The 24,458-nt window shown below is 50.8% G+C and overlaps 2 protein-coding genes across 7 annotated transcripts; one reads left to right on the forward strand and one right to left on the reverse strand.

The window, feature by feature from the left end:
* Positions 1 to 946: 946 nt before the first annotated feature.
* Positions 947 to 7,682, reverse strand: DCTN5 (dynactin subunit 5). 5 transcript variants are annotated; one of them, XM_061600219.1, is made up of 6 exons: positions 7,494 to 7,660; positions 6,443 to 6,511; positions 5,789 to 5,907; positions 5,314 to 5,425; positions 2,631 to 2,733; positions 947 to 2,484 (listed from the first exon to the last, which is right to left on the reverse strand). In XM_061600219.1, exons 1-6 carry the CDS (start codon positions 7,539 to 7,541, stop codon positions 2,387 to 2,389), a joined length of 549 nt encoding a protein of 182 aa, XP_061456203.1. In that variant the 5' UTR covers positions 7,542 to 7,660; the 3' UTR covers positions 947 to 2,386. The 5 variants fall into 5 exon arrangements, with proteins under 5 accessions (XP_061456203.1, XP_061456200.1, XP_061456201.1 ...); XM_061600216.1 differs by lacking the exon at positions 7,494 to 7,660 and adding an exon at positions 6,833 to 7,441; XM_061600217.1 differs by lacking the exons at positions 2,631 to 2,733; positions 7,494 to 7,660 and adding an exon at positions 6,833 to 7,462.
* Positions 7,683 to 7,868: 186 nt separating this feature from the next.
* On the forward strand, positions 7,869 to 22,248 carry PALB2 (partner and localizer of BRCA2). Of its 2 annotated transcripts, XM_061600192.1 has the most exons (13): positions 7,869 to 8,135; positions 9,698 to 9,757; positions 9,874 to 9,973; positions 10,267 to 11,952; positions 13,238 to 13,968; positions 15,603 to 15,677; positions 16,241 to 16,402; positions 17,000 to 17,085; positions 18,403 to 18,567; positions 18,723 to 18,839; positions 19,775 to 19,862; positions 20,455 to 20,603; positions 21,919 to 22,248. In XM_061600192.1, the coding sequence occupies exons 1-13, from the start codon at positions 7,944 to 7,946 to the stop codon at positions 22,163 to 22,165; spliced, it is 3,858 nt and encodes a 1,285-aa protein (XP_061456176.1). In that variant the 5' UTR covers positions 7,869 to 7,943; the 3' UTR covers positions 22,166 to 22,248. The 2 variants fall into 2 exon arrangements, with proteins under 2 accessions (XP_061456176.1, XP_061456177.1); XM_061600193.1 differs by lacking the exon at positions 20,455 to 20,603 and having other exon boundaries at positions 21,919 to 22,032.
* The last annotated feature ends 2,210 nt before the right edge of the window (positions 22,249 to 24,458 follow it).

The following is a 24,458-nucleotide window of genomic DNA, read 5'->3' on the forward strand; positions in this document are numbered from 1 at the left end:
ATTCTGATTTCTTCTGATAGCCACCTTCAATGATAGCTGCCCTTATCAGCCCTGATGTGGCAAGCATGCAGCAGGGCATGGTGCTGGCAGCGACAAAGGTGCCCGCAGCCCTTCCAATATGCTCTGTAAGGGCCAATCCTCCACTTGGCCACCTATTGTTTGCACTGTCCAGGAAATGTTCAGTTGAGAACACAGATTACACTCAGGGAGACTGCATGACCGATAGGAAGATTTGTCCGCAGGTACCAACCCGGAGAGCCTTCGGGCAGAGCTGTCTGCAGGCAAGGTGGTTTTTAGCTTGTAACACCGTCCTTTGGTTAGCTGTGGGCAGCTGCAAAGGAGTCCTCAGCATCGCCTGAGATCAAGTCCCCTGACTGCACTGTTCCACCCTCGGGTGCACCCGCCTAGCTGTGCGCCCCGTCAGCCTGGCACTGGATGGGGTGATGGGAATTCCTAAAGGGGTGGGCCCACACCTTTACAGCCCAAGGCAGCTTTGGACTTGGCCATCTTCCTTGATTAAGGGCCGTTCAGATGAGGTAGCTGTCCACCAGAAACAGTGTCTCTTTTGGTAGTGGCCCCAGTGCTGTGGATTGTCCTCCCACAAGCAGCCTGCTGGACCTTGGCTCTCCTTTTTTTGGAAAGCCTTGGCCTGAACCTGTTCACTTATCCTGTACTGTCCCGCAGCTTTCAAAGGCACAGGGGCCCTGCTGGCATGGCTGGTTGGTAAGGCCCCCCCACTGCACATGTGTCTTCCCATCACAGGTGAGGGGAACCTTTGCCGCCCCCCCAGATATTGCCTAAATTCAGCTCCCATCAGTCCCAGCAGCAAGCGTGGCCAAGGGCAGATGTAGCTGGGACTCCCACAAGCAGCGGCATAGAAGCCAGTGGGTCCTTCTCACTGTTTCCAGGTTTTATTGGGGAAAATAACCACTTCCAAAGCACTTGACCCACTTAAGAGGATTTTAATTTGTGTACAGCAAAATACAAACAAGCCAGATAATGACGGTATGGTTAACAGCGGTTGCTACCTGCTTCTGTGTTTGGATAGTCCATAGCTGGTTGATGTGTGGCAGAGTTGTATGTGCTGTGGAACAAATGGAAACGCGTGCACACCGGCCTGTCAGTATCCTGGGCTGGAGTCTTGACATACAGAAAGCAGTTGGGTGAGAACAAGAGATGTGGATCACCACCAAACCAGCTGACAGGTGGCTTGATCTGGTGAGGGCAAAAGGTGAGAGGTGGCTCTGGCTCACCCGGCAGATGGGTGCTGGGTCCTTCATGCGCCCCAGCTGTTTGCAACCTCCTTTTGCAAATGACCCCCTGAACTCAGCATAGAGATGTTGCGACTCCAGCTCTCATCAGCCAGCATGACCAATGGTCAAGGAAGATGGGAGCTGGAGTTCAGCAACATCTGGAGGGCCACAGAGTCCCTACCCTAAACCCTTCCTTCCACACCACACAGGATGACCCACTGAGAACCCTGTGCTGGAAACCGTCCCCACAGAACAGCCGATGAAGCCACCATGTTCTGTTCTGGATCACTCTTCACAAAGCCGCCACCTGCAGGAGAAAAGGGCTCAAAGCAGCCGCTGGCTGAGGACTGGAGTATGAGCTCTGCTCCCGCCAAGGGTGGGTTCCTGCTGCCAAGCGCCAGGTCACCTCCCTCAGTGCCACCACTGTTGAGTCACATCTCTCACCCTCTTTGCCTGGCAAAAGGAAAGATCAAGGTCTGGGCCGCAGCCCCCCTCCATATCTGCCAGGGCCTTCACAACAGCTGCACGAGGAATGGCCTGTTTTGCAGCCCAGACTGTCATCTTCTCATCCTGCTCGGGGTGAGAGTGCAGCTCTGCTCTCCAGGGAGGCAGGAAGGACTCAGGACATGCCTGCTTAGAGGGGAGGGTGCCAAGGGGCCTCTGGGGATAGACCTGCAGGGACTCCACCTGAGTGGCCAGCGGCCCCTCGTTAGGGATGTGCTGGGCGGGAAGAGGAGAAATGACAGGAGGAGCAGCACATGGATACACCCTCAATCACAGGCCTTTTTCACGCGCCAGTAAGCCCTGGAGTTGGGGTTGAATAAATAACATGTGAGCCTCTGCTAAATGAGGGCATTTACGGCAGGATAGGTCAGGGCTGGTCAATGCCCAGGGCTTCGGAGGTCAATAGGAAAAGCCTCCATCATGGAACAGGACAGTCTGGATCATGGGCAACAACAGTGTGGGGGGAAGGAAAGTAATGGGGGGGACGGGGGTGAGACGCAGAACGGGGAGGCATTGTTACAAGGAGGCTTTCTGGAGAGTCCATCTGGAACCAGTCACTTGCAGGACTCCTACAAGCTGGGGCCAAAGCGTCTTCCCACGGCAGAGAGGCATGGGAGGGACGGAGCGGGCTAGACCTGGGTGAGGGGCAAGAACTTCTGGTAGTAGCTCTTGGTGACGTCCATCATCAGCTCCTGTGTACACTCCGGAAGTTCTCCGGAGAAGAGCCCTGGAGAGGAAGCAGAGAGTGAGCACTAGTCTGGCCCCAAAAGAGCATCATTTGCTTGTGTGTGGACAGCTGCTAACTGGCCCGCTTTGAGTGAGGCACATGCAGGTTCATGGCTGCCCCCCATATGGCCCCCCTTGTCCATTTACCTGGGCAGCCTGAGAAGACTGTAAAAGGTGGGACCACCGTTTCTGGAGGCAACACTGTGTTGTCTAGGATCTTACAACAGTCTTTTAGGACACACCGGCGACCCTAAAAGGGACACCCCACAAGTCAGCTTGGAATTAAAGCAGCCACCCCCCCCCACATATGCAGGCCCTGGACCTGCAGGGCCCAATCCTTAACCTCATCCAAGGTGGTGGTTTGGTTTCTAACTTGCAGCCTCACCAACTTCAAGTACTTTGCTTCTGTGTGGTTTGCGGCACTAATCTTGGGGGTAGGTGGAGGAATTAAACTGCTGCTGCCTCCCTGTTTGTATTCTGCAGTGGGCACACCGTGCTGGGAGCTTGAATTGGGGCAGTGGGCACAGCCAACACGCCTGCAGAACTGGAGATAACAAAAAAAGGCTTTTGATGTCCACTAACCCTGATGGCAGTGCTCTGCCTCCATTGCTGGAGCCAGTATGCATCTGAATTCTAGTTGATGGAAACTGCAGGAGGGGAGACTGCTCTTGTTGTGGCTCTACTCTAAGCTTGTGGGCTTCCCATGGGCAGCTGGGTGGCCACTGTGAGAACAGGATGCTGGACACTGGCCTGAGCCAGCAGCAGGCCTCTTCTGAGGTTCTTTGCATGCAAAGGAGCAGGTGGCACAGTGACTCCAGGGCCATGGGGCTGCCACTGCCACAGGGCTGGCTCCTGCACTTCCTCCAGATGCCCGTGCAGCACAAGGAAAGCACGGAGAGCCAACAGCCACCATGAACGAGTAGAAGGAAGGCAAAAGAGGGTGTGGTGGGGCCCGTAGATCACCTACTAAGACGCAAAAAAACCCAAAAGGCACTAAACAGGTACGTGGGCTGGTGCGTGTGTGTCACACTCAAGTTCAGGGGTAGGGAAGATGTGGCCCTCCTGATCTGTTGGACTTCAAATCCCATCAGCCCCAGCCCGCATGGCGCAGAGTCAAGCATAGTGAGAACTGTAGTCCAACTACATCTGGCAGGCCAGGTCTTTCTCACCCTTCCTCTGGTTCCTACTCTCCAATGCCCTTTCACTGGCTTCTCTGCCTAGCAGGCGAGCCACGTGTGGCGATTAACAGTTTTTTCTTGTCCCACGACACAAGTGTGCTTTCACCTCACGTGTCCCCAGGCCTCCGTTGTCAGGCATGAGAGGAACCTGCCTGCTTAGGTGTGGTGGTAAACACAGGCTCTGGGACAGGGAGGCTGCTGGAGTCAGGTCCCACACAGCAGAACTGCCAGACAGTAAGAAGCTCCATTCTCTCAGCAAATAAAAAACTAATAATGTTTGCTCAGGTGGGGAAGGCTAGAGAGATTCAGAGAGTTCTCGAGTTACCTCTTAACTGAAATTTATTGTTTGGCTTAGCTGTGGGGGAAAAACAATTTGCATCAGGAAGACGCTCTTCGAGATCAGGCTGTGCCCTGCGTGGCTTGAAGCCTAGGGCAGACAATCCACCTCCACTTGCAGGGAAAGTGGCCTCCTCTCCAGACCTTCACATGTGCCAAGCCACAGTGGGATGATCTTGGACAGATCCATGCTGGCTGCCCTCCTCACTTCACCAATTCCCCAGCCACCCTGACACGTCAAGGCCTTTTAATTTTTGCCAACTCTGGGAACAAAGAGCTATTCATGGCTGCCTCTGTGAGCCCACAGCACTTGGGCCAAGGCTGCTTTGACAAAGGGGATGCAGCAAGGAGGGATTTGCTGCAATGCCCATTGACAATTTTTTTAAAAAAAGCAGGTGAGCTAAGTGGCATTTAAAGCACCCGAGGCAAACACTGAGTCACACAGGACTTGCGTTACTGTGGATGGATGACAGAGAAAGGAGGAGGCAGCAGCTGCGACGGTCGGGCCTTTATGGGGGAAGTGAGGCAGGCGCTCCAACGTGTTGTCAAAAGGCCACGTGGGTAGAATTTATGGTCACGTTGCACACACAAAATCGTGTGTGTGTGTGTGTTTTCTCTCTCACACACAGACGCATATACACACAGATGAATCCTAGGCTGCTAATTGGGGGTACTCCAGGGCTAGGTGCGTAGAGATGGTTTGGAACACCTCTCGCCACTTCCAGTGCAGACTGTACACCCACTTCTCTCATTACCTTCTTTGTGTGGCCTGCTTCTCAGCGCCCTCAGTCTGAAGTCACAATCGCTCCTCGCAACACAAAAAGAGCTTTGACCGCAAGACAACATTCCTGCCATTGCACCACATGGACCCTTGCAGTGTGAAGGGCAGCCTCTCCCAATCCCTTCGCAGTGCCCTCACACACACACACACACACACACACACACACACACTCTCTCTCTCTCTCTCTCACACACACACACACACACACTCTCTCTCTCTCTCTCACTCTCTCTCCCCCCCCCCTCTCTCTCTGGTGCTCCCCTCCCCACTCAACCCGCTCCCTTACAGACCAGAGGGGAATGTGGCAGCTTGGACTGAAGGCTGGCAGCCCCCGCAAGCAGCAGCAGCAGCACACCAAGGGCAGAGGGGTTTGCCCCACAAGTGGAGATCCCCAGCCCGTGTGTGGGCCTCAGCTCCCCCCTCCCCAGCCAAACTCCAAGATGTGGTTAGGAAGTTCCATGCACATGTGCAGATCTTTTAACTATGGAGTAAACTGTGGGCCAAAATCTACCCGAAGGACCACACAGGCACTTACAATGACACAGTTCTTGCCTATGTGGACGTAGGAGCCAATCTGAGCTGCGTTGACAACACAATCCTCCTCGATGAAGACATGGTCTCCGATGTGCAGAGGGAAGAAAGCAACTCTGCAGAAGAAAGGCATGTGTGTGGTACGGTCTGCATGCAGCCGAGTTTAACAGTGCATAAACTTCTGTCTGTGCTTCTACTGTTTGGAGTGGGGAGCAAGGGGGAGAGAAACATATTGCTGCCCAGTCAAGGCTGTGCTAAAATTCTCAGTTTCTCCATCATCTCCTATGGATAGTTGTCACTTCTGCCCAAAGGTACACAAAAGAGGAAGAAAATATGTCAAAAGTAATCAAGAAGTCTGCCGACAGCAGATCAGCCTGGAATTGTGTAAGTCTACAGAAGAATCCCAACTCCCTGAACTCAAAACTCAGCACTACCCTGTTTCATGTCGGCCCTCCCACTTTGTCCAAGGAAACTCCTACCCCTTGCTGAACTTCTTGAAAGGTGGGCGGATGACACTTCGGCTTTTGACAACACAGTGGCGCCCGACCCTCACATTGGCCAAGTCCCCTCGGATGATGCAGTCGTTCATGACGATTGTCTGAATAAGAAAGAAGAGAGTCACTGCAGATTGAGCTCTGATGATCTTTCCCAAAGCAGGATGGCAATGATGGGACCCTGAGCTCCTTGGAGAGTAGTCAGTGCAGAACTGGCATTCTAGGCACCAAAGCAACTCCCACAAGCAACTGGGCAGCTGCATTCTACACCAGCTGAAGCTTCCAAGCCCGCCCCGCGTAGAGTGCACTACAGTAAACTAATCAGGATATAACCAGAGCAGGGAAAGAATAGGTCAGATCCATTTTCTTCAGACAGAGTTGCAGGTTGTGAATCAGCCAAAGCTTATAAAAGGCATTTCTGGGAACTGATGCCTCAGACACCGAGTTCACGGCCTTTCAGGAGGAATAAAACCCTGCCCAACACTAGTGGCACACCTCGATCCAGATCACCTGCCCAAATAAGAGGTCTCCTTTTTTCCTCCTTTGTAACAATCAACAGGCCATGAAATGTTCGCAATGGGCTTTAAATCCCTTCCACCCGACTCCTTCAGCAGCCCCTGGACCTGAAGGGCCTCTCACCTTGCCATTCAGCACAATGTTCTGGCTCCCACACAGCACAGATTGCCGGCTCACTTTGTTCCCAGATGCCTAAAGAGATGGAGAAAGGCAGAAATGGTCAGTAAGAACAACGGCACCTGGATCCCCAATTCAGGCCTCCGAGAAGGGACTTGAGGGGGCCCAGAAGGGCAGGAGCACCAAGAGGTCATCTGTATTGCCAGCACTGATTGGCAGCCTCTCTCTAGTCTAGGGTTCCAGATGGGGCTCTTTCTGGTCCCCACCTGAGGAAGCCAGGGACTGAACCTGGGGACTTTTGCATGCCAAGCAGGCACTATCTCCCAGCGAGTTACAGCCCTTCCCTTGTTAATTCCTGGTTATGAACTGGGAACAGCCACCAGAAACGCATCTCACCAGTGCTTGAAACAGCTTCACTGGCTGCTGGTTCGTTTCCAAAACAGCAGTTTCTATTGCCTCCAAAGCAGCTTTTGGCAACCGGCTACCCTCCACTTCTTTTTGGACTACAAAATATCTGAGTGCCCCAGGGCGGAGAAGACTGTTTGGAAGCCTCTGCCGGCTTGGAAGCCAGAACCCGAAGGGCCTACTTTGCCCCCATGGCCAGGGAGGAGGAAGTCCAGAGATAGAGCCTTCTTGGTGGTGGCTCCCCAGGGCAGGCCCTTCCAGATCCCCCATCGCAGCCTGCATTCTGCCACGTGGATGATCCTGTCCGCGTACCCAATTCCCACAACCCCCCAACCCGCCTTCAGCTACAACAAAGGAGGAAGCAAAAGGCAGCCCCCCGCGCCCTCACCCCTCCCGAAAAAAGGACAAAATGGGGGGAGGGGAGAGGTTGGGCGGGAGGATCAAAGCATGGCCCCCGGCTGCTACTCTGGGCCGTAGCGTTGGGGTCCCGGCTGCTCTTTCTGCCCGAGGAGCCGCCCTGGCAGAACGTGGCTGTAGCTGCCAACCGGCTTCTCTGCGGGTCTCCCGCCTGGCCCTATCTGCGCTGGCTCCTCCCACGGGACGGGCTCCCCGGCAGACGTAAAGAGGACTAGCGCCTTGGTGTACCGCGCACCGTTTCGATGTACTCGGACTTGTTGTAGAGCATCTCGCTCAGCTCCATCTCGAAGCGTCACACCCGCAACAGCTTCCCAGCCCTCTTGGTCCAACCGGCTTCCCGTACACATCTCCCACTTCCGCCCGCTCAGCGGCCGGCGCCTCTGCAGCCAATCAGCGCAGCTCTCTCCTGAGTGCCCCGCTTATCTCCAGCCAATTACTGAAGCTGACACATGACAGCGGACATTCACTTCCGGTGTGGAAACACCGCCAGAAATGGATAGGATGGGGAGGTCTACACTTCCCTGCCTGAAACTCTATATTACTGCTTCCTGTTTCACGCATTGTGGCCGATATTTGGCGCTAGCTAGAAAAGAGCCATTATCAGCCAGGCTCTGCTGGGGCAGCCGCAGGGAGAGGAGAATGGAAAATGTCATATTAAGTCTGGACCCCTCTGCCCTCCGTCTCTATGGTAGCACTTCCTGTGTCATGGCTTCGGCGCCCACAGGCGCATGCGCGAAGCTGTCCTGTCGCGTCTCTATGGACGCCGTTTCGCTCGCCCAGCCAGTGCGCAGGCGCAGCAGAGGGAGCGGGAAACGCTGTCGGAATGGAGTCTCCGCGGGGCCAGTTCCCGACCCTGACCGCGCAGGAGAAGGCGCAGGTGGGGAGGCGGGTCCCCATGTGGAGGGAGGCCGAGGGCGGGCAGCTTCCTCGCAGGGCGCCTGCTGAACTGACGGAACTCGCCGCCACAAGATGAGGCCGGGAGGGCTAAAGGGGGGCGGCGGGGGGAAGAGCTGAGGAGGGGGCTTGGCAGGCGGTGGCCGCCTATGGGCCCTCCCCGGAGGGAGCTTCTAGTCTCGGGGGCAGTCTATCTGTGGATCCCGAATGGGAGGCTAGGGGCTCCTTCTTGCTTTCACGCCCTTTTTGTGGGCTCCTGGGACCTCCAGGCCGCCCCCGCTGTGGAAAGCCGCACGCTGGGCGTGGTGAGGAGGAAACTTCTTCCAGACTCCCTCCTTGGTTGCTGCTGCTGCTTGTTATGTTTTTATAACGTGTTTTATTTGGTTTTGGTTTCAACATTGTGTAAGTCACTTGGGATATCAAGCAGCTAATAAATCTAAATAATAATGATAATTCTGCAGGTCCTGCAGGGCCGGTGAAGTGGGGAAGCATGATTTCTATGGTGCAGGTTGTCTGAAACCCTTTGACCATGGGTGAGGTCCAAACAATTGAACAGTAATCTAGGAATTATGCTTCAGTATAAGGTAACCGAGAGAAGAACTGGTTGGACTACCAGAGAGAAAGAGAGAGTGACTTCTTGCTCCCTGGTGCTGTGAGTGGATGAACAGCAGTTTGTGGGATGACAGCATTTGAAAGGAATCTTTACTTCAGCCAAATTTGCCTTAAGAGTTCTGAGAAAAGCTGAATTGTGCAGCAAAGCCACTTGCTCGACCAACATGACTATATAGAGGCATTATTTGCCAAACCTGGCCGGAAATTACGTGCATGCTTTTACATTTTAGCTATGTAACATTTTTACATGCACTTTCTATGTACATTTTATTTTGTAAACTGTTAATCTGTGGTATCAACAGATGGGAAGTATGCAAAGGCCTTTAGCTACATGCAATAAAGTTGATTACTAGTCTACTGAACTTTAGTAGCTGGGAAAAGCCCGTAACTCAAGCATAGAGCATCTGCTTTGCATTCTGAAGGTCCCGGGTTCAATCTCTGATGGCATCTCCAGGTGTGACTGGGAATGTCCCCTACCTGAAACCCTGGAGAGCGGCTGCCAATCAGGGCAGACTACTGAGCTAGATGGACTGATGGTCTGGCACTTTATCATGTGGCCTTTAATAGATTATTATTAGGGTTCTGTTTAATCCAGCCTTCTCCAACCTGATGCTCTCCAAATATTTTGGACTTCAATTCCCATCAGCCCCAGCATAGTATGGCTGTGCTAGCTGGGGCTGGTTGGAGTTGCACTCTAAAACATCTGGAGGGTCCCAGGTGGGGGAAGGCTGGTTTGTAATGCTGGGGATGAGTTTTTGGGTTATACAGAACTTTCCTGTGTGTGACTACCTTGTTTTGGCGTGCATTCTTGTGTACCTGTTTCCTCCAGGAAGACCAGGTGCACTGTTAATGCAGTTTACATAGCTGCTGTGAACCCAAACATTGCTTTGAAAGCACTTGCGGTGATTGCCTTGTAATATTTTTGTCTTCTAGCTGAAAGAGAAGTTGGCTTTACTGAAAAGAGAATACAGCAAAACATTCCACAGGTTGCAGGTAGGTAAATAATGGTCTATCAAAGGGTTTTTATGTGACTGATTTCTGTAAACGGGGAATGAAGAACGTCTGATTTACAAAGTGCTGATTTCCCCCATGCTTCTTGTTCTTCACAGCGTGCTGAAAGAGCTGAAAAAGTCAAAAACTATGTCAAGAAAACAGTCGCAAAGCAAAACCTGTACCTTATGCAGGAGGAAGCTGAAAAGGACCTTGCAGGTAACAGTCTGGAAAGGCAGGTGTGGGCTCTTTGTGGGTGTCTGCCTCTGAATTCTGTAAAGTGTCTTTGTATCTTGCTCTGCTTGGTGGATCTCTGGGTTCTAGTACAAACCGAAGTAGATCCCGCAAGCCTGAAGTCTGCTCTCCCCTGATATAGGAAGTGAAACATGCTCGTCTGCTAGTTTAAAACTGTTTTTATAGCCTTTGTTACTTTTCAACTTTTTGTTAAAATGTGCCTCATTTTGCTGTGCTGTGTGCTTCTTTGATAGGACAAAGCTGTTTTTCTTTCACAGAATGCATCAGCCAGACATCTCCAGATGGTTCCTGCTCCGAGAAGTGCAGTGCAAAATCGACATCTGTTGCCTTCAAGCCTGAGCCCTTCAGCCTAGGCTGCTTGCCAGAAAACTCAACTTCTCTGTGTAGCAACCAGGGCCGCAAACGGGTGCTCTTTAGTCCCGTGGGGTCTGTTCCTGAGAGAAGCCAGGATCTTGTGTCAAGAAGCAGAACTAAAGAGCGACAGAGAGCATCACTGGCTTTGGGGGAGGGAGGAGGATCTCTGTGTGAAGCCACCCGGAGAAATGCTGCATGCCAGCCAGGGTGTGAAACGGCCAGTGTCAAGGGCTCCAGGTCGCCGGTCTTCACGAGAAGCAGCATTTTGGAGCCTGACCCTGACATCCCAAAGGCCTCTTCAGTGGTCACAGTTAAAGGAAGAGGCACTGATGTTCCTCCTGTGTTACTGCCGCTGGGAAGTTTCCAGGAAACACCTGGGAAACCCAACTTTCCTGGAGAATCCCATCCATCTCTTCTTGCCCTGTCGTATGAAAACCAGGAGCCCACACCTGAGCATCTTTGTGAGGAAGGAATCTCTGCAAACGCGCAGAATGAATCTCCCCAGATGGCACAAGCACGGATGGATGAGGAAGAGCCAGGCAGGCTGGCAGATTTAGCTGTGACCAGGGGGACTTCCCAGGGAGACCCAACTGCCCCTCATGCTTGTGGGGATGAAATGCATAAACAAGGAAGCCAATGCCAGGCGTCTCAGAGCTCAGTCCTTGGTCATGGAGACTCTCCTACCAGCAAGCCAAGTGAAAAGGGTTTAGGGGATCGGCTTGAAGAAACTGGGTCTCCCCTCCTGGAGGGGTCTGCTGCCACACCTGCCAAGGATGTGCTTGGCTCTTGCACAGTGGTTGAGGGTCTTCTGTTTCCTGTTGAGTATTATATAAGGACGACACGGCGAATATCCAGCCACCAGAGGGAGGTGAACTTGGTGGCCGTCATTCAAAGCCAGCTGGGGAAAAGTCGGAAAGGGCAGAGAATTAAGAGTAAGGAGAGGAACACAGATCCAGCCCTGTCGTCCTTCCATGGGCCGGCAGAAAGTGATGAGCGACTGAGGGCTGTTCCTTCCTCACTTCCTGGTGCCGATGCAAGTCCTGGAAAGGAAGCTCCTCCTCCGCAGTCTCTCTGTAACGAAAGCACAGCTTCTGGCAGAGGCCTTGCGCACAGGACGGGTCTTTCTCAGCACAGAAGAAGGGGAAGGCCAAGAAGGAGGTCTCACCGTAGAGCGTTGTCCTGCTTGTCGCAAGACCCAGCAGAGGACTTGGAGCTGGCCATTCCCAAGGGGGACGGCTGTCTCGCGTTGAGAGAAGCTCAAGAAATGAAGGAAAGCTTTCGACGCAAGGCCGGGGTGCTCAGCGAGACAGCCAGCGGCAGCATGGAAGCAAAACAGAATGGCTGGAAATGGCCGACAGTGTCTTCCCTTTCTGCTGCCGTACCCCATAAGGCTGAGGTGGCGAATGTGGGGGCTGGGGCTGGCGCCAGCTTTGTAGGGAGCCTGGAAGGAAACAGTGAGACGTGTCTTCCTGAGAGTCAGCCTCCTGGGCCGAGTGGGGCCAGTCTGGTGCAAGCGGGTGAAGTGTCCTTGCCTCACTGTGAGACCCTGGCTGCCTTCCTGAAAGGCAAGGGGCTGAGAGCGTCCCAAGGTATGTGCCCCCCAGGCGAGGATCCCAGCTTGGGGGATGGACTCCTGCTTGGTCGCATCAGAGCACGGGTTGCCAATGTGGTGCTTGTGAGCACCCACCAGTATCTCCTATGGAAGCCCTGAAAGGACTCTGTAAATGTCCTCTCTCGGTGCATGAGAGACTGGGTTCTCTTCCTGCTCAGTTTCTGTTTGCACTGGGTCGGCCTCTACCACACCCCCCACATCAGCCATTTGGTGTTATGCTGCACACCCCACACCCCCGGCACTTTCTCAAAATTCCAAACATGCCCACTGGCTCAAAAAGGTTGCCGACTCCTACATTAGAGTGACCTCCCTGAGAGCAATTCGACAATTAATGGTAGGATTTGGTGGGTTTTTTTGAATTGCTCAAGGGGAGGTTGGTTTCCTTGGACAGGGACCTGCCAGGGATCTTTTAGGGGCAGGAGACATCTATTAAGGCAGGGGATTGCCCAGACTAACGTTCTGAACGCCTTTCCCCTCCCGGAGCTCCTAGCAGAGTCCGGCCTTTCCTGCCCTTCTTTGGCTGGTGGAAAGAGCCTTTCAGGGGAGCAACTCCTCTTGCACTGAACCACTGGACTTGCTCTGTGGGCAAAATCGCTTCTTGTGGAGGCCCCCTTCCCATGAGGCAAGGTGGGGAAGCTCCCTCAGCGGGTGTGTTTTGAGGGTGGAGGAGAAGAGGGATGACTAGCCCCCTCCGAAGCAAGTCACAGGAGCTGGACAAGAGCATGCAAGCATCCTTGCACCACTCCGGTTCAGTGGAGCGTGCCCAGAAGAGCTTCCAGCTTGAGTGTTCTCCACGTGCATTGGTGGGGAGGGCTTTTGGGTTTCCACCTTTGGGCACCATAAGTGGCCTTTGAATTTTCTCCACCACTGCCTGGGGTCATAGAATCGTAGAGCTGGAAGGGGCCTATAAGGCCATCGAGTCCAGCCCCGTGCTCAATGCAGGGTCGTGGCTCTTCATCGTGTAAGAGTGCTGAGGGGTGGGAGTGGAAGGCAAGACTTTTAAAAAGGCACATGGAAGCACACCTGAGTGCTTTGCGTCTGCCTGTTGCTGCCAAGATGTAGAGGAGGTCTCAGCTTGTAGCGTCCAGGTGCACTCCACACAGGGCATTTGAGAGCACGTGTTTTGAACCAACAGGTTGTCTGCTGCTGATTTGAAGCAGACTGGCTTTAAGGATCCAAGGAGTCTTCTGTTACAGACTAGAGTAAGATCCTCATGGCTGCATTCAGTGATAGGCTAAGTCATTTCTCTTCTGTGTTTGCAGGTAGAAGAGGAGCTGGCCCGCCGGTGAGGTCTTGGGATCCTGTTTCTCTTTGCCTCTCTGGGACAGATGCTGGCAAATTCCCTCTTCCTTTTCATGCCAAGGATAATAAGGCGTCCAGTCTGAAGTGGCTGCCTTGTAGCTTGGACCTCCAAGAATTCCACCTACCTGAAGATGAATTTGGGCTCCTTAAATTGGAAAAGCTCAAAGCCAGTGCTGTGAATCCACTGGAGAGTTTTGACAGTGGCAAGTCAGCTGAGTGCCTCCCGTATGCTGGCGAAAGCACCCTTGACAAAGGATCGGCACTGGAAGAGAATCTCATTCCTCTAGAGCAAGAGGCACCAATCCGGGCACCCTTTCCAGGTCTTCCTGAGCTGCTCTCCTCTCCTGCCTTGGAGGGTGTGAGCAGTCTGCCAGAGTCCCAGCTGCCTGCCCCAGTTTTCCCCCTTGTGGGGGCAACCCCGGCCTCCCAGGCCTTGCCGCTCACATTTTGTGAATCTGCTGTGCAAACACAAGCATGCCCCGCAAGTGCGCCAGGTGACTTTACAGGTGCTTCTGCCTTGTCGAGGAGCGGGCAGGAGGAGAAGGAGCGACGTGGCCGAAGGACGCCTTCATTGTCGCCAGGCCAAAAGGGAGTGAGCTGGGACCCTGGTGAGGCTGTTGGGAGCTTTGGGGAGGAGAGGCAGCTGCCAGCGGGCGAGTCTGTTGAACCCTTCAGGGAATCTCCCACACAGGTAGAAAGGGGAGGAGCCTCCGGTTGATTCGCTTAATGTATTTTCTGTGCCACTTTCCATTCAATGAGTCCCAAAGCGGCTTACAAGCAACAAACAGTGGGAACAGAATATCATAGTTATAGCACAAACAAGAAAAATTGCCTGCCTTCAAGTCTCTTCTGACTTATGGCAACCCTATGAACGGGGTTTTCATGGTAAGCAGCATTCAGAGGGGGTTTCCCATGGCCTCCCTCTGAGGCTGAGAGGCAGTGACTGGCCCAAGGTCACCCAGTGAGCTTCATGGCTGTGTGGGGATTCGAACCCTGCTCTCCAAGGGCCTACTCCAACACCTTAACCACTACACCACACCGGCTCTCTTAGTACAAGGTATGATTAACAAATCATCAATAAAACAATTAAAAATTAAGAAAACTGACAAAACAGCAGCTAAAAAGTAAGCTACGTATTATTATATTCAAACACATAAACCACCAATTCATCTATCCCTCCGTCTAGCCCAGGGTGGGGGGCAGGATGGGCCCCGTTGTTTTCTTCTTCAGGCCAGAGTTGGAGAAGTCTGTGGGTTGCCCCAGGAGAATGCAGAGGTAGCCCTGCCTGAGTTGCGGGCATGACCTTCCAGAGCTTGCAGACACCGTCAACATTCATGCCCTCCGCGTACCTCTTGCTTTCCTTTCTGTCTGCTGCCTACAAGCTCCTGAACACTACCTCATCTCTGCCCCTCTCTGTGTCTTGGCCTGGCCTGGCTTCCCTGCCTCATGCATTTCTCTCTTCCCTTTGGGCCTCTGCCTGTTCAGTCCACCCACCAGGGCCTTGTTGCCTACCGCCCCCTTTCTTCGGTTGCCCTGCTGCTGCGCTCCCCTGGAGTTTGTCCATTAAATTTATAGCCCACCCTTCCTCCCAGAGGGAGCCCAGGTGACAAACAACAGGTGACAAAACACTAGCAACATCTTAAAAATAAAAAGGCTTTAAGAGACCTTTAAAAACAATTCCAGTGCAGGTTCAGGCTAGGATAAGGTTTCTAGTTAAAAGGCTTGTTGAAAGAGGAACTTCATTCCTCCATGTTTTGGGTCCACTTAGCTTCCTGTTCCTCCGCCTTCCTGCCTGCTCAGTTTGTTCCTGCCAACCCCCCTCTCCAGCCAGTCAGCCCTGTGTGAGATTCCACCCCCCCTTCTAGCCCAAAAGACGTTTCACTTACTTCACAGAAGCTGCGTTGATTGCCGGCATTCTATGGCTGAAAGCTTTCCTCTGAACAGTTGGAAAGTTCATGATTATTCCAAGACCATCTCAGCAGGGGGCAAGTCACTTGGTTTTTTGCCAACATGGGAGACTCTCATGGCCAGGAGAAGGCAGGTTTGTTCAACCTTCCGCCTTTGGCAGGGTCTTTGTACAGATGTCATTCAAGGGGCTGGAATACTGAGAGTTCGTGCTTCCAGAGGGATGGAATGTTTTCCAAATGGCTCTGGAGGAATCTGATTTGGGACCATGGTGTGTGAGCCCCATTAAGGCACCCTTGTCTGTCCCAAATCGTGTTCCTGCAGACCCGTTTGGAAAGCATTCCAGCCCTCCGGAGGTTCAGAGGCAGGCGTGAGCTAAGCTGCGTGGCTTGCCTTTACTATTTTGATGTTTTATCACAGAGTGGAATACCAGTAGAAGACCCAGCAGAGGACAGCCAGAGGAAAGGGAGCTTACGGATGACCTCAGAATTAAAGGTAAAAGAGGAAAACTATGTGGAATTGCAAAACAACAACAGATTTTTATCTACTTCTTCATAGAGACGCCTTTTTCTGTTGGTTTGGGCCCTGCAAAGGTGGTGTTTTTCATACTCGCTAGGAACTGATTCATGATTTTGCTTCTGCAGACTTTTATATGTTTCAGTGGTTTTTAAATAGTATTTATTTGTGCATTTTCAGTAGTAAGTGTATATTTTTACTCAAAAGAATCCCTTATTCCCTCTCCTGCATACATTCCATGGGTCTATATATCACTCACAAAGAGGTAAGTTATTTAACAAGTCAAGTCTAACTGTTGTGGTCAGTGGTGGGCATTAATTAATATTACATTCATTATCTGAGCAGATTACTCTAGAGATTATGTTTTACTGGTTGTAGATTGCATTTTTGTTTCAATGGATATTGTGTTTATTGTACAAAAGGTCAGGCACCATCCCCTTGACTCACTGCTGGAAGCTCTGTGGGGCACACAATTTGCCTGTGTTGGAACAATTTCCACCCCCGCCCCCTTGCTGACTCTTTTTCTCGTTCATTTCGGACAGAGTTGCTCTGGTTCGTCTTCAGTGGATGTGGGCACCGTGTGGTGGGAAGCTGCTGGCTTCACGGAGTTGTGTATCGTGACAGCTAGCGAGGCTTCCGTTTCCCTTTGGAGGCACCTGGAGCCCGGGCACTGGGGCGCAGTGTACACCTGGCACTTCACAAAGGTTAGGATAGAGGGGCCGTGGCTGTTGCAGAAAAGAAATCTGGGGGTGGTCTGCCCCCTAGTGGCCATCACCTGCCTCCGGCACCAGTGCCATTCTTGGAAACCGAGACGGCTGTGGGTTTCCCATTGGAGCGTCTGGTTGGCTACCGTCAGAGCAGGATGCTGGGCTAGATGGGACCCTTTGGCCTGATCCAGCTGCAGCCAGGCTCTTGCCTAGAGAGGCAATGAGAAGGCAAGGGAGAGGGACTGTGGCCCTGAGGGGTAGCGTTGGCCTTCACCCTGCCCGGTCATCTCTGGATCCAGCTCCTGTTCTCTCCTCTCTTGAAGAGTCATTATGAAGTTGAGATGCGTCTTGGTACACTCCGGTTTGTCATCTATGTATGTGGCAGTTAACCCTGACATTGCCGTCCTGTGTGTGTGTGTGGGGGGGAGATTTCTTTCAGCCCAAGGGCCACGTTCCTTTCTGGGGACCACATGGCAGTGATGGGCAGAACCAGGAGCAAAAGTGGGCGGAGCAACACATGTAAATCTTACCTTTGCACAGTGAGCAAAGTCCAGGGATTACCGGCGTTGATCCTTTGCTCTGATCCTTCTCCAGGTTCCAGTCATCCAGATTGTCCCTCTGCCCGGTGTCAAGAGCCTTGTATGTGTTGCACTGGGAGGTCTGGAGATCGCAGAAATCAGGTGAGCTGTGCTGGCTGTCAGAGATTGTGTGTCCCTCAGCAGCATAACCGCAGAGTATCTTCATTAAGTGATACCTGAAACAGGCTTTTCATGCTCTGAGTAAAGGCTGCCTTTGCCTCTCTGAGCTCCAGGAAGCAACCTGAGGCCTCGGAAAAGGCCCTTCGTGGTGGAGCACACGCTTTGCATGCAGAAGGTCCCTGGTTCACTCCCAGCGGCATCTCCAGGGAGGGCTGGGAAGAAAACTCCTGCCTGAAACCCTGCAGAGCCGCTGCAGGTCAGGGCAGACAATACTGAGCTAGATGGCAGCTTCCTGTGTGCCCAACCTCGGCAGTTAGTCTTCAGAGTTAGTGCTGCTAAGCATAATGCGCTTGACCTCCTTATAACCCGATGCGGTGCTCTTGAGCTATTAAGGAGTCAGTCGGGTCCTTTTCTTAGGCCAGCTGAAATGTTGCAAAGTAGCGTGCCAGCTTCTGAGTGCTCCTCACCCGTCAGACTCGATGATAAAAAACACAGAGGTGAAGATGGGCTTCACTATTAGCCTTTTTTTCCCCATCCGGCATTGCTTGTCATCTAGCCTGATGGAGAGTTCCTAGAAGTTATGGCCACTTGGATGGCTTTGACAGGGGAGGACAAGGCTGTCAATGGCTGCTAGTCACGATGGCTGTGTTGTGCCTCCGCTCTCAGAGGCAGTATCCTCTGAATGCCGGTGGAGAGAGTGCTGTTGCATTCGTGTTCTGCTTCCTAGAGGCATCTGGCTGACCACTGTAAGGACAGGATGTTGGATGAAATGGGCCTTATGTTCTTAGTTCTGGAGAACTCGGTAGCTTGCGCAATGTTTTGTGACCTTTCTGTTGGCCTTATAAAGGTATTGCCCTAATAAGGCTTTTGGGATTTTTCTTATGGGCCAACACGGCTACTTTTAACTTTTCAGTAAGCTGTGTTACAGGTTCAGTGGTATCGCAGTTATTCATAGAAAAGACACAGGAAATTTCTCATCAAGGGCTTTGTAGCCTTTGGAAGAATCAGGTGTACACAATTTCCTTGTAGTGTTCTGTGAAAGAGTTGACCAAAACAGACTCTTTTCGTTTTGTACAGAGCCATAAGCACAAGTCTCAGAAGTTCACAATACAAATTGCAAAGTATTCTGGGAGATACATCAAGTACCCTGTTTCTCTTTTACAGTAATACAGTGGCATTTCTAAGGCTGTGGTTGTAAGTATACCCTACCTGAAGTGCCATTGACATCAACAGGGCTTTGTTCCAAGCAAGCATACTTGTAATCAGAACTAAAGGCTAACTGGTTACCTTTTCCTTTAGGTTCTTGTTCCAGTCTTCTGAAGATGGCTGCGTTGAAGAATCACTTATGAAAGCTGGAAACATAAACACTGTTCTTGGACTGAAGAACAGCAGGCTGGTGGTCAGTGGCTGTGGGTCCCTCCAAGAGCAAGAAGTGGAAGTCTTCTCTTTCTCTGAGGCAGGAAGGTGAGACACACAGACATGAAAGAGGAGTTGATGCTGAGGGTGTTTCTGCTCTCCCAGAGCAGCCACCAAGATAAAAAGGCTTCCTGCTGTCTTTGAGATGTCTTCTACTTTGAGCTCAGTTTCAACATCAGCGGGGGTTTCTTTTTGTTTTGTAGGAGCAATGGGAGGCAGGCTTTGATGCCTCCTGAAGAGACCGTTTTGGCTTTTGCTGAAGTGGATGGGATGCCAGAGGCTTTAGTTGGCATCACCACCTTGAACTCTTTGGTGATCTGGTAAGCATCTGTCCTGGAGTTCACTCACTTCACTGCTGGAAATTTGAATCTTAAATTTTTTCCAGTGCCCTAAATTATTAGATTCTGATGTTTGACCTGTATTTTAGTAAGTAAAACGAAAACAACACTGCATTTGTTTTATTAATTGTATAAACATAATTTGCCACCCCCATGGGACGAAATATTTGTTTGAGGTGGGGGATCAGTAAAGCAAATTAAATGTCACATTAAATATTTTAAATTACTTTTTTTAAAATGTCCTGGTAACTCAACAGCATTCATTCGTCTTGCATTTCATGGAAAATAGTATTTTCAACATGTCAATTTTAGCAGGCTCAATAAGTTGTTTAATATGACTTTCTAGATGTCATTATGCTGTTGGAACCACCTGATTTCACTGATGGTGTGTCCATCTGTTGCTAGTTAGTTTTATGAAATAATCCATTTTTGGCCATGGAATCTTTCCACCATACACAATTGTATTTGAGACTCATTTAGAAGGAAAAATTCTTCCTGCAAAGTTCCTGCAAAGCTTCTGCAAAGTTAGAGGGAGTTAGAACTGCCACTACATTTAACCTGTAAATTTGTTCTGCTGCCTGCATCACACTTTCCCCCTCACAATCCCCCTGGAGGTAGATCGCTATTCTCCCCAGTTTACAAGTGGGAAACTGAGGCTGAGAATGTGACTTGCCACAGGTCTATGACTTGAACTCTGGTCTTGCAGATCCACAGCCCATTCTTCCTTAATGGGCCACGCAGGCTTTCTGCTCAGTAAATAGTAATCTCCACGTTATAGCTGATGGGAGATACCTTCTGCCACTAACTGGTGCCCGTCTCTCAGAGGCAGGGATTTGTGCTTCCTAGGATGTTTTTGTGGCCATCCATTCTTTTGCTACAGCAACGGGAGCTGGTGACGTTTGCTTTTGTTTCTGCAGGAACCTGAGAACAGGTCAGCTGCTGAGGAAGGTGCCCCTTGGCTGCTGCTACCCACAATCTGTCTGCCACAAGGCCTACTCTGACTCGGTACGTCTCTAAAAGCAGGCTCTGCATTGCTGCTGGGGCTGGCCCCTGCGAAAAGGGACTCTAGGATTCAAGTTGCACCCGTGCATTTGCTACACTCTCACCCCACCCCACACCCACCCCTTCTGGTCTTTGTACTGTCCTGGCTTCCTATTTCCCTCTAGACACTGTCAAGGTCCTGCTTCGATGAAGGCGGCTCTAAATCACTCTGGCTCCACATTCCTAGGAGGCTGCCTTCCCTCCTGCATTCTCAGAGATCAGCAAAGTTTCCTTGGCTCCACCAAAACAATGGGCCTTCATTCGGGGGGGGGGGGTCCCCTGCTGAATCCTGAGTGTTTTCTGGAAATGTGGCAAGATGTTTTGCACTGGCTTCTAAGAGCCAGGCTTAAATGTTTCAAGGTGTGAGATTTTAACATGAGCCCTGCTTCTAGTCAGGTTTTGAGCAAGATGTATGTTGCTTTTAAACTGCAGTGTGTTTCTTAAGGGGGCGCTACTGCCTTCCTGAACCCCCTACTTCCTCCCACCACCAACTGTAGTTACCTTTGTTGGTTGCTGAATTGCCTTGTCCATTTGTGCTTTCTTCCTTGTGGATCAGGGCCTCCTGTTCGTAGTTTTGAGTCACCCGCATGCCAAGGAGAGCAAGTCATGTGGGAACCCTGCCTTCCAGGTAGTTGCACTCAACCCCAAGACAGCGAGGAGCACCAGGCTAATGTTCTTATCACTTCCCATGGGGATCGCAGGAAGGCAAGTTCTTGCTTGGGGGGAGAGTTGCCTTTTTTTGTGGATCCCCCAAAAAACAGCAGTTGGAAGATTTTGCCAGTATGCTCTGAGCCTGGGAGTCTGCCTTCTACTGAGCCATTGGTTGTCCAGCTAGCTCAGTTCTGGCTGGCAGAAGCTCTCCCTCCCCCTCCAATAATTTTAACTGGGCACAGCAAGGACTGGGATGTCCTGAACACAAGGCACATGCTCCCCACCCCTTTCCTTCCCAGCCCAGTGGGGCTGCATTCCTGCTGATGTCTCAGGAGCAGCAGGTCACCAGGAGGGCCCTGTGTTCTTCCTGCCAGCCTCCTATGTAAACCTGATTTTAAGTGCTGGAGCTTCCTGGACTCTGGCCAAGGGAGCCGCTTCCTCTTGAAGCCTGTCCCAGCATGTGTCATGGTGGGTTATCCTTCAGGTGCAGCCCCTTTTTGCCCACCCCCTTATCTGCCCCTGGATCTTTGCTGGAAGCTGCTGTCTTTTGTAGCGATGAGAATCAGTGACACTTGAGCTGTAACTTCCACTTAAGATTTTGAAAGCAAAGCTCTGGGGGACAAACTCGGCATTCAGAGGCCTGACATTTTGATATCCTCTTTACCAAGGCTGCCTGTTGGTGACTTTAGCAAGCCCTTCCCCAACCTGGTGCCCTCCAGATGTTTTGAGCTACAACTCCTATCAACCCCAGCCAAAAACAGACAATGGCTCCAGATCATGGTCTGTTGGCAAAAAACAAACTAGTTATGCCACAGAGCAGGGTTCAGATGTTCAAACAAACTATGACTTGATAAACCATGGCTTGATGTTACGTATTCATCAGGACTGTTTGTTAGCCACCTGGAGTTGTCCAGTGAAAAAGCAAATGTATAGTTTGGTTTTGCCACTAGCCAAGGTGAAGGTGGGAAGCTATTCAGGAGAGGGCTTTTGGGGTTGCAGTATCTAGGATTTGGAAAAGCCTTCTGAAAGGAGGAATATACCTGGTCCATTTTGATTTTAAGTGGCTTGTAAAAAAAAGTTTATAAAAGTCTGTTTTTAATCTTGGGAGTGCTGTGTGCTCTTGTTAAATTTTGGATTGTATCCAACTAATCAGAGTAGGCCCAATTTAATCAATGGACTTAAGTTAACATGGCCATTAATTTCAAAGGATCTACTTTGGGTAGGACTAATATTGAATATAAACTTTAATTTTGACTTTGTTTGTGTGGCTTACATTTATACTTTTTTAATTGTAGAACTTTGTGTTATGAGGTGGCATAGAAATACCAAAGATAAATCAGTGAAGAATATATGTTCTTTTTGGCTTTAGGTACTCGGAAGGTGAAGTGAAGGGTGCTTCAGCAGCAGCTGTGCTAACATCTGGAACCATTGCGGTGTGGGATTTATTTCTGGGACAGTGCACAGCTGTGCTGCCCCCCAACCCTGAGGGCAGCTGGTCTCTTGTCAGGTGGTCGGTCACAGATACCTGTTTGCTGGCTGGGCAGAAAGATGGCAATGTTTACATCTACAGTTACACAGGAAGCTCACACTCTGGTTTGAGGAACTCTCTCAGTTAGAAGAGTTGCTTTGGACAAAATTTCCTGTATTTGAAGAACTTCCCAGGACTAGATCATTTTCTCTGAGAGGCCAAATGCTTTCAGTGATTCTCAAAAGTGCCATTTCTCCTGGTTTTGTCTGAGATGGTCTAAAACAGCCAATGGCTGGTCTTGAGCAGTTGATAATGGGCGCAATGCACCTGGAATCTGCAAGCCCTTGGGGATTCACAGGAACTACATAAGGGCCTAGCACTGTGCATTCTTCTGTCTGTTTGACTTTTTGTGCAGACTCTGTCCTGTTAAAAACATTTCCTGGAGCGCCTTAAATGTACAATTAAAATTCCTTTTTCAAAAAAAGTTAAGGTTTCTAGGTAGAAGGCTTTTCTGTTAGGGAAGAACAGCGGCTCCCTCGCCCCCCCTTGTACCCTTAAGGGTGGCCCTGCCTTGCCCTTCATAATGCTGTTACTCTTCTTGCATACTTTTTGCACAGTCATAGCTTCAATGTTTTTTGAGCCACTCATCAGTGAAGTGACTGCAAGCAGGAGAAGGCTTCTGAGCATCATTTTTTATTATTATTAAATATAAAGCGCCTAAAATTTTCTAAGTGCTATATGTGTATTAAAACATAAGATAGTCCTTTCTCCCAGCCTCACAATCTTAATTCTGTACACAATAGAAAAGGATATTATAGAGTTGGAAAAGGTTCAGAAGAGGGCAACCAGAATGATCAAGGGGATGGAGCAACTCCCTTATGAGGAAAGGTTGCAGCATTTGGGGCTTTTTAGTTTAGAGAAAAGGCGGGTCAGAGGAGACATGCTAGAAGTGTATAAGATTATGCATGGCATTGAGAAAGTGGATAGAGAAAAGTTCTTCTCCCTCTCATAATACTAGAACTCGTGGACATTCAAAGAAGCTGAATGTTGGAAGATTCAGGACAGACAAACGGAAGTACTTCTTTACTCAGCGCATAGTCAAACTATGGAATTTGCTCCCACAAGACACAGTAATGGCCACCAGCTCGGATGGCTTTAAAAGATTAGACAAATTCATGGAAGACAGGGCTATCAATGGCTACTAGCCATGATGGCTGTGCTGTGCCACCCTAGTCAGAGGCAGCATGCCGGCAGTTGCCGGGAGCCTCAGGAGGGGAGAGTGTTCTTGCACTTGTGGGAACAGCCGCATCCATTTGTGGCGTGGTCCCCAGAAGCGCTGCATCTAGTCTGTCAGGCCTGGGGCTGACTAGCCCACCCTGCTCTATACTGACTGCTCTATACTGACTCCAGAGCTTCAGACAAGAGCCCCTCCCATGTCTACATGGAGGTGCCAGCCAGATTGAATCTGGGCCTTTTGGCATGCTAAGCAAATTCTCTACGACTAAGCAAAGATTCCAGTTCTCATGTTTTGCAATAAAGGGCTGATTTAAATGGCAACACAGTAAGTGCCCTACTGCTGGTGCAGTTAGCTCAATGTTATCTACTCTGACTGGCAGCACCTCTGCCATGGACATTCCCAGCCCTGCCTGGGGCTGACAGGAATTAAACCTGGGGCTTTCTGCATGCAAATGTGGAGCAAACTGCCTGGGGAGGCAACATGCACGCCGGGTGGGGGTGGAAAGAAGCAAAGGCCTAGAAGGAAAAGGTATTCGCTTATCTATCCCGCGTCAGGAAAGCGGCAGTATTTGAGTGAACTCGGACTGATAGTGGCTCCAGGCTACAGCGCTGTCTAGGCACTGAGTAAGTAGATACAAATTGCACTAGTATAGACAGTGGTGGTGATTTATATACCTCTTACATGCCACAATGGCTGCCTCCCGGGACTCCTGCTGGAAGAAGGGGGGATAGAAATCAAATAAGTTTACAGCATAAAATGATTAACAAAATGCGTAATTAAAATGCCAAATCACAAAACATTAAAACTTACTTAATCATAACAGACAATGGAACAAACCAGTTAAAAAGCAACAACTGGAAATTCAGCTGCGTAATTTATTATTTACATTTGTCAATCGCTTTCTACAAAATAAGTCTCAAAGCGGCTTAACAAGACCGCCTTCCCAGTTGGACGGAGCTTTGTCTTTGGCGTTCCTTCTGCAGAGAGAGAGAGAGAGAGAAAGAAAAATTTTCATGGGGGGTGAAATTGCATTAAAAAAAATTCTCCGTTCAGTCCCCGGGAAGGGCGGAGGAGGCGCGCGGGTTGCTCAGCCGCCACGTGTTTCTCTCCCAGGGAGGCGGTAGGGAGGGCGGGGCCTGCTTTGCATATGCAAAGAGAGCCCAGTGCATGCCGGGAGCCTCCCCTCGACCCAATACCCTTGGAG

The sequence above is a fragment of the Rhineura floridana genome, chromosome 17 (assembly GCF_030035675.1).
Source record: "Rhineura floridana isolate rRhiFlo1 chromosome 17, rRhiFlo1.hap2, whole genome shotgun sequence".
Taxonomy (NCBI): Eukaryota; Metazoa; Chordata; class Lepidosauria; order Squamata; family Rhineuridae; genus Rhineura; species Rhineura floridana.

Excerpts from the sequence above, each read along its gene's own strand:
- DCTN5 (XM_061600215.1), bottom strand. The coding sequence starts at position 7,123 with ATGCAGGCTGCGATGGGGGATCTGGAAGGGCCTGCCCTGGGGAGCCAC. Across the intron at positions 5,426-5,788 it reads TTCAAGAAGTTCAGCAAGGG|AGTTGCTTTCTTCCCTCTGC; the intron begins GTAGGAGTTTCC and ends TTTCTTCTGCAG. Across the intron at positions 3,028-5,313 it reads TAGGCAAGAACTGTGTCATT|TTCTGCAGGCGTGTTGGCTG; the intron begins GTAAGTGCCTGT and ends TGTTATCTCCAG.
- PALB2 (XM_061600192.1), top strand. The coding sequence starts at position 7,944 with ATGGTAGCACTTCCTGTGTCATGGCTTCGGCGCCCACAGGCGCATGCG. Across the intron at positions 18,568-18,722 it reads TCTTTCTCTGAGGCAGGAAG|GAGCAATGGGAGGCAGGCTT; the intron begins GTGAGACACACA and ends TTTGTTTTGTAG. Across the intron at positions 20,604-21,918 it reads CCCATGGGGATCGCAGGAAG|GTACTCGGAAGGTGAAGTGA; the intron begins GCAAGTTCTTGC and ends TTTTGGCTTTAG.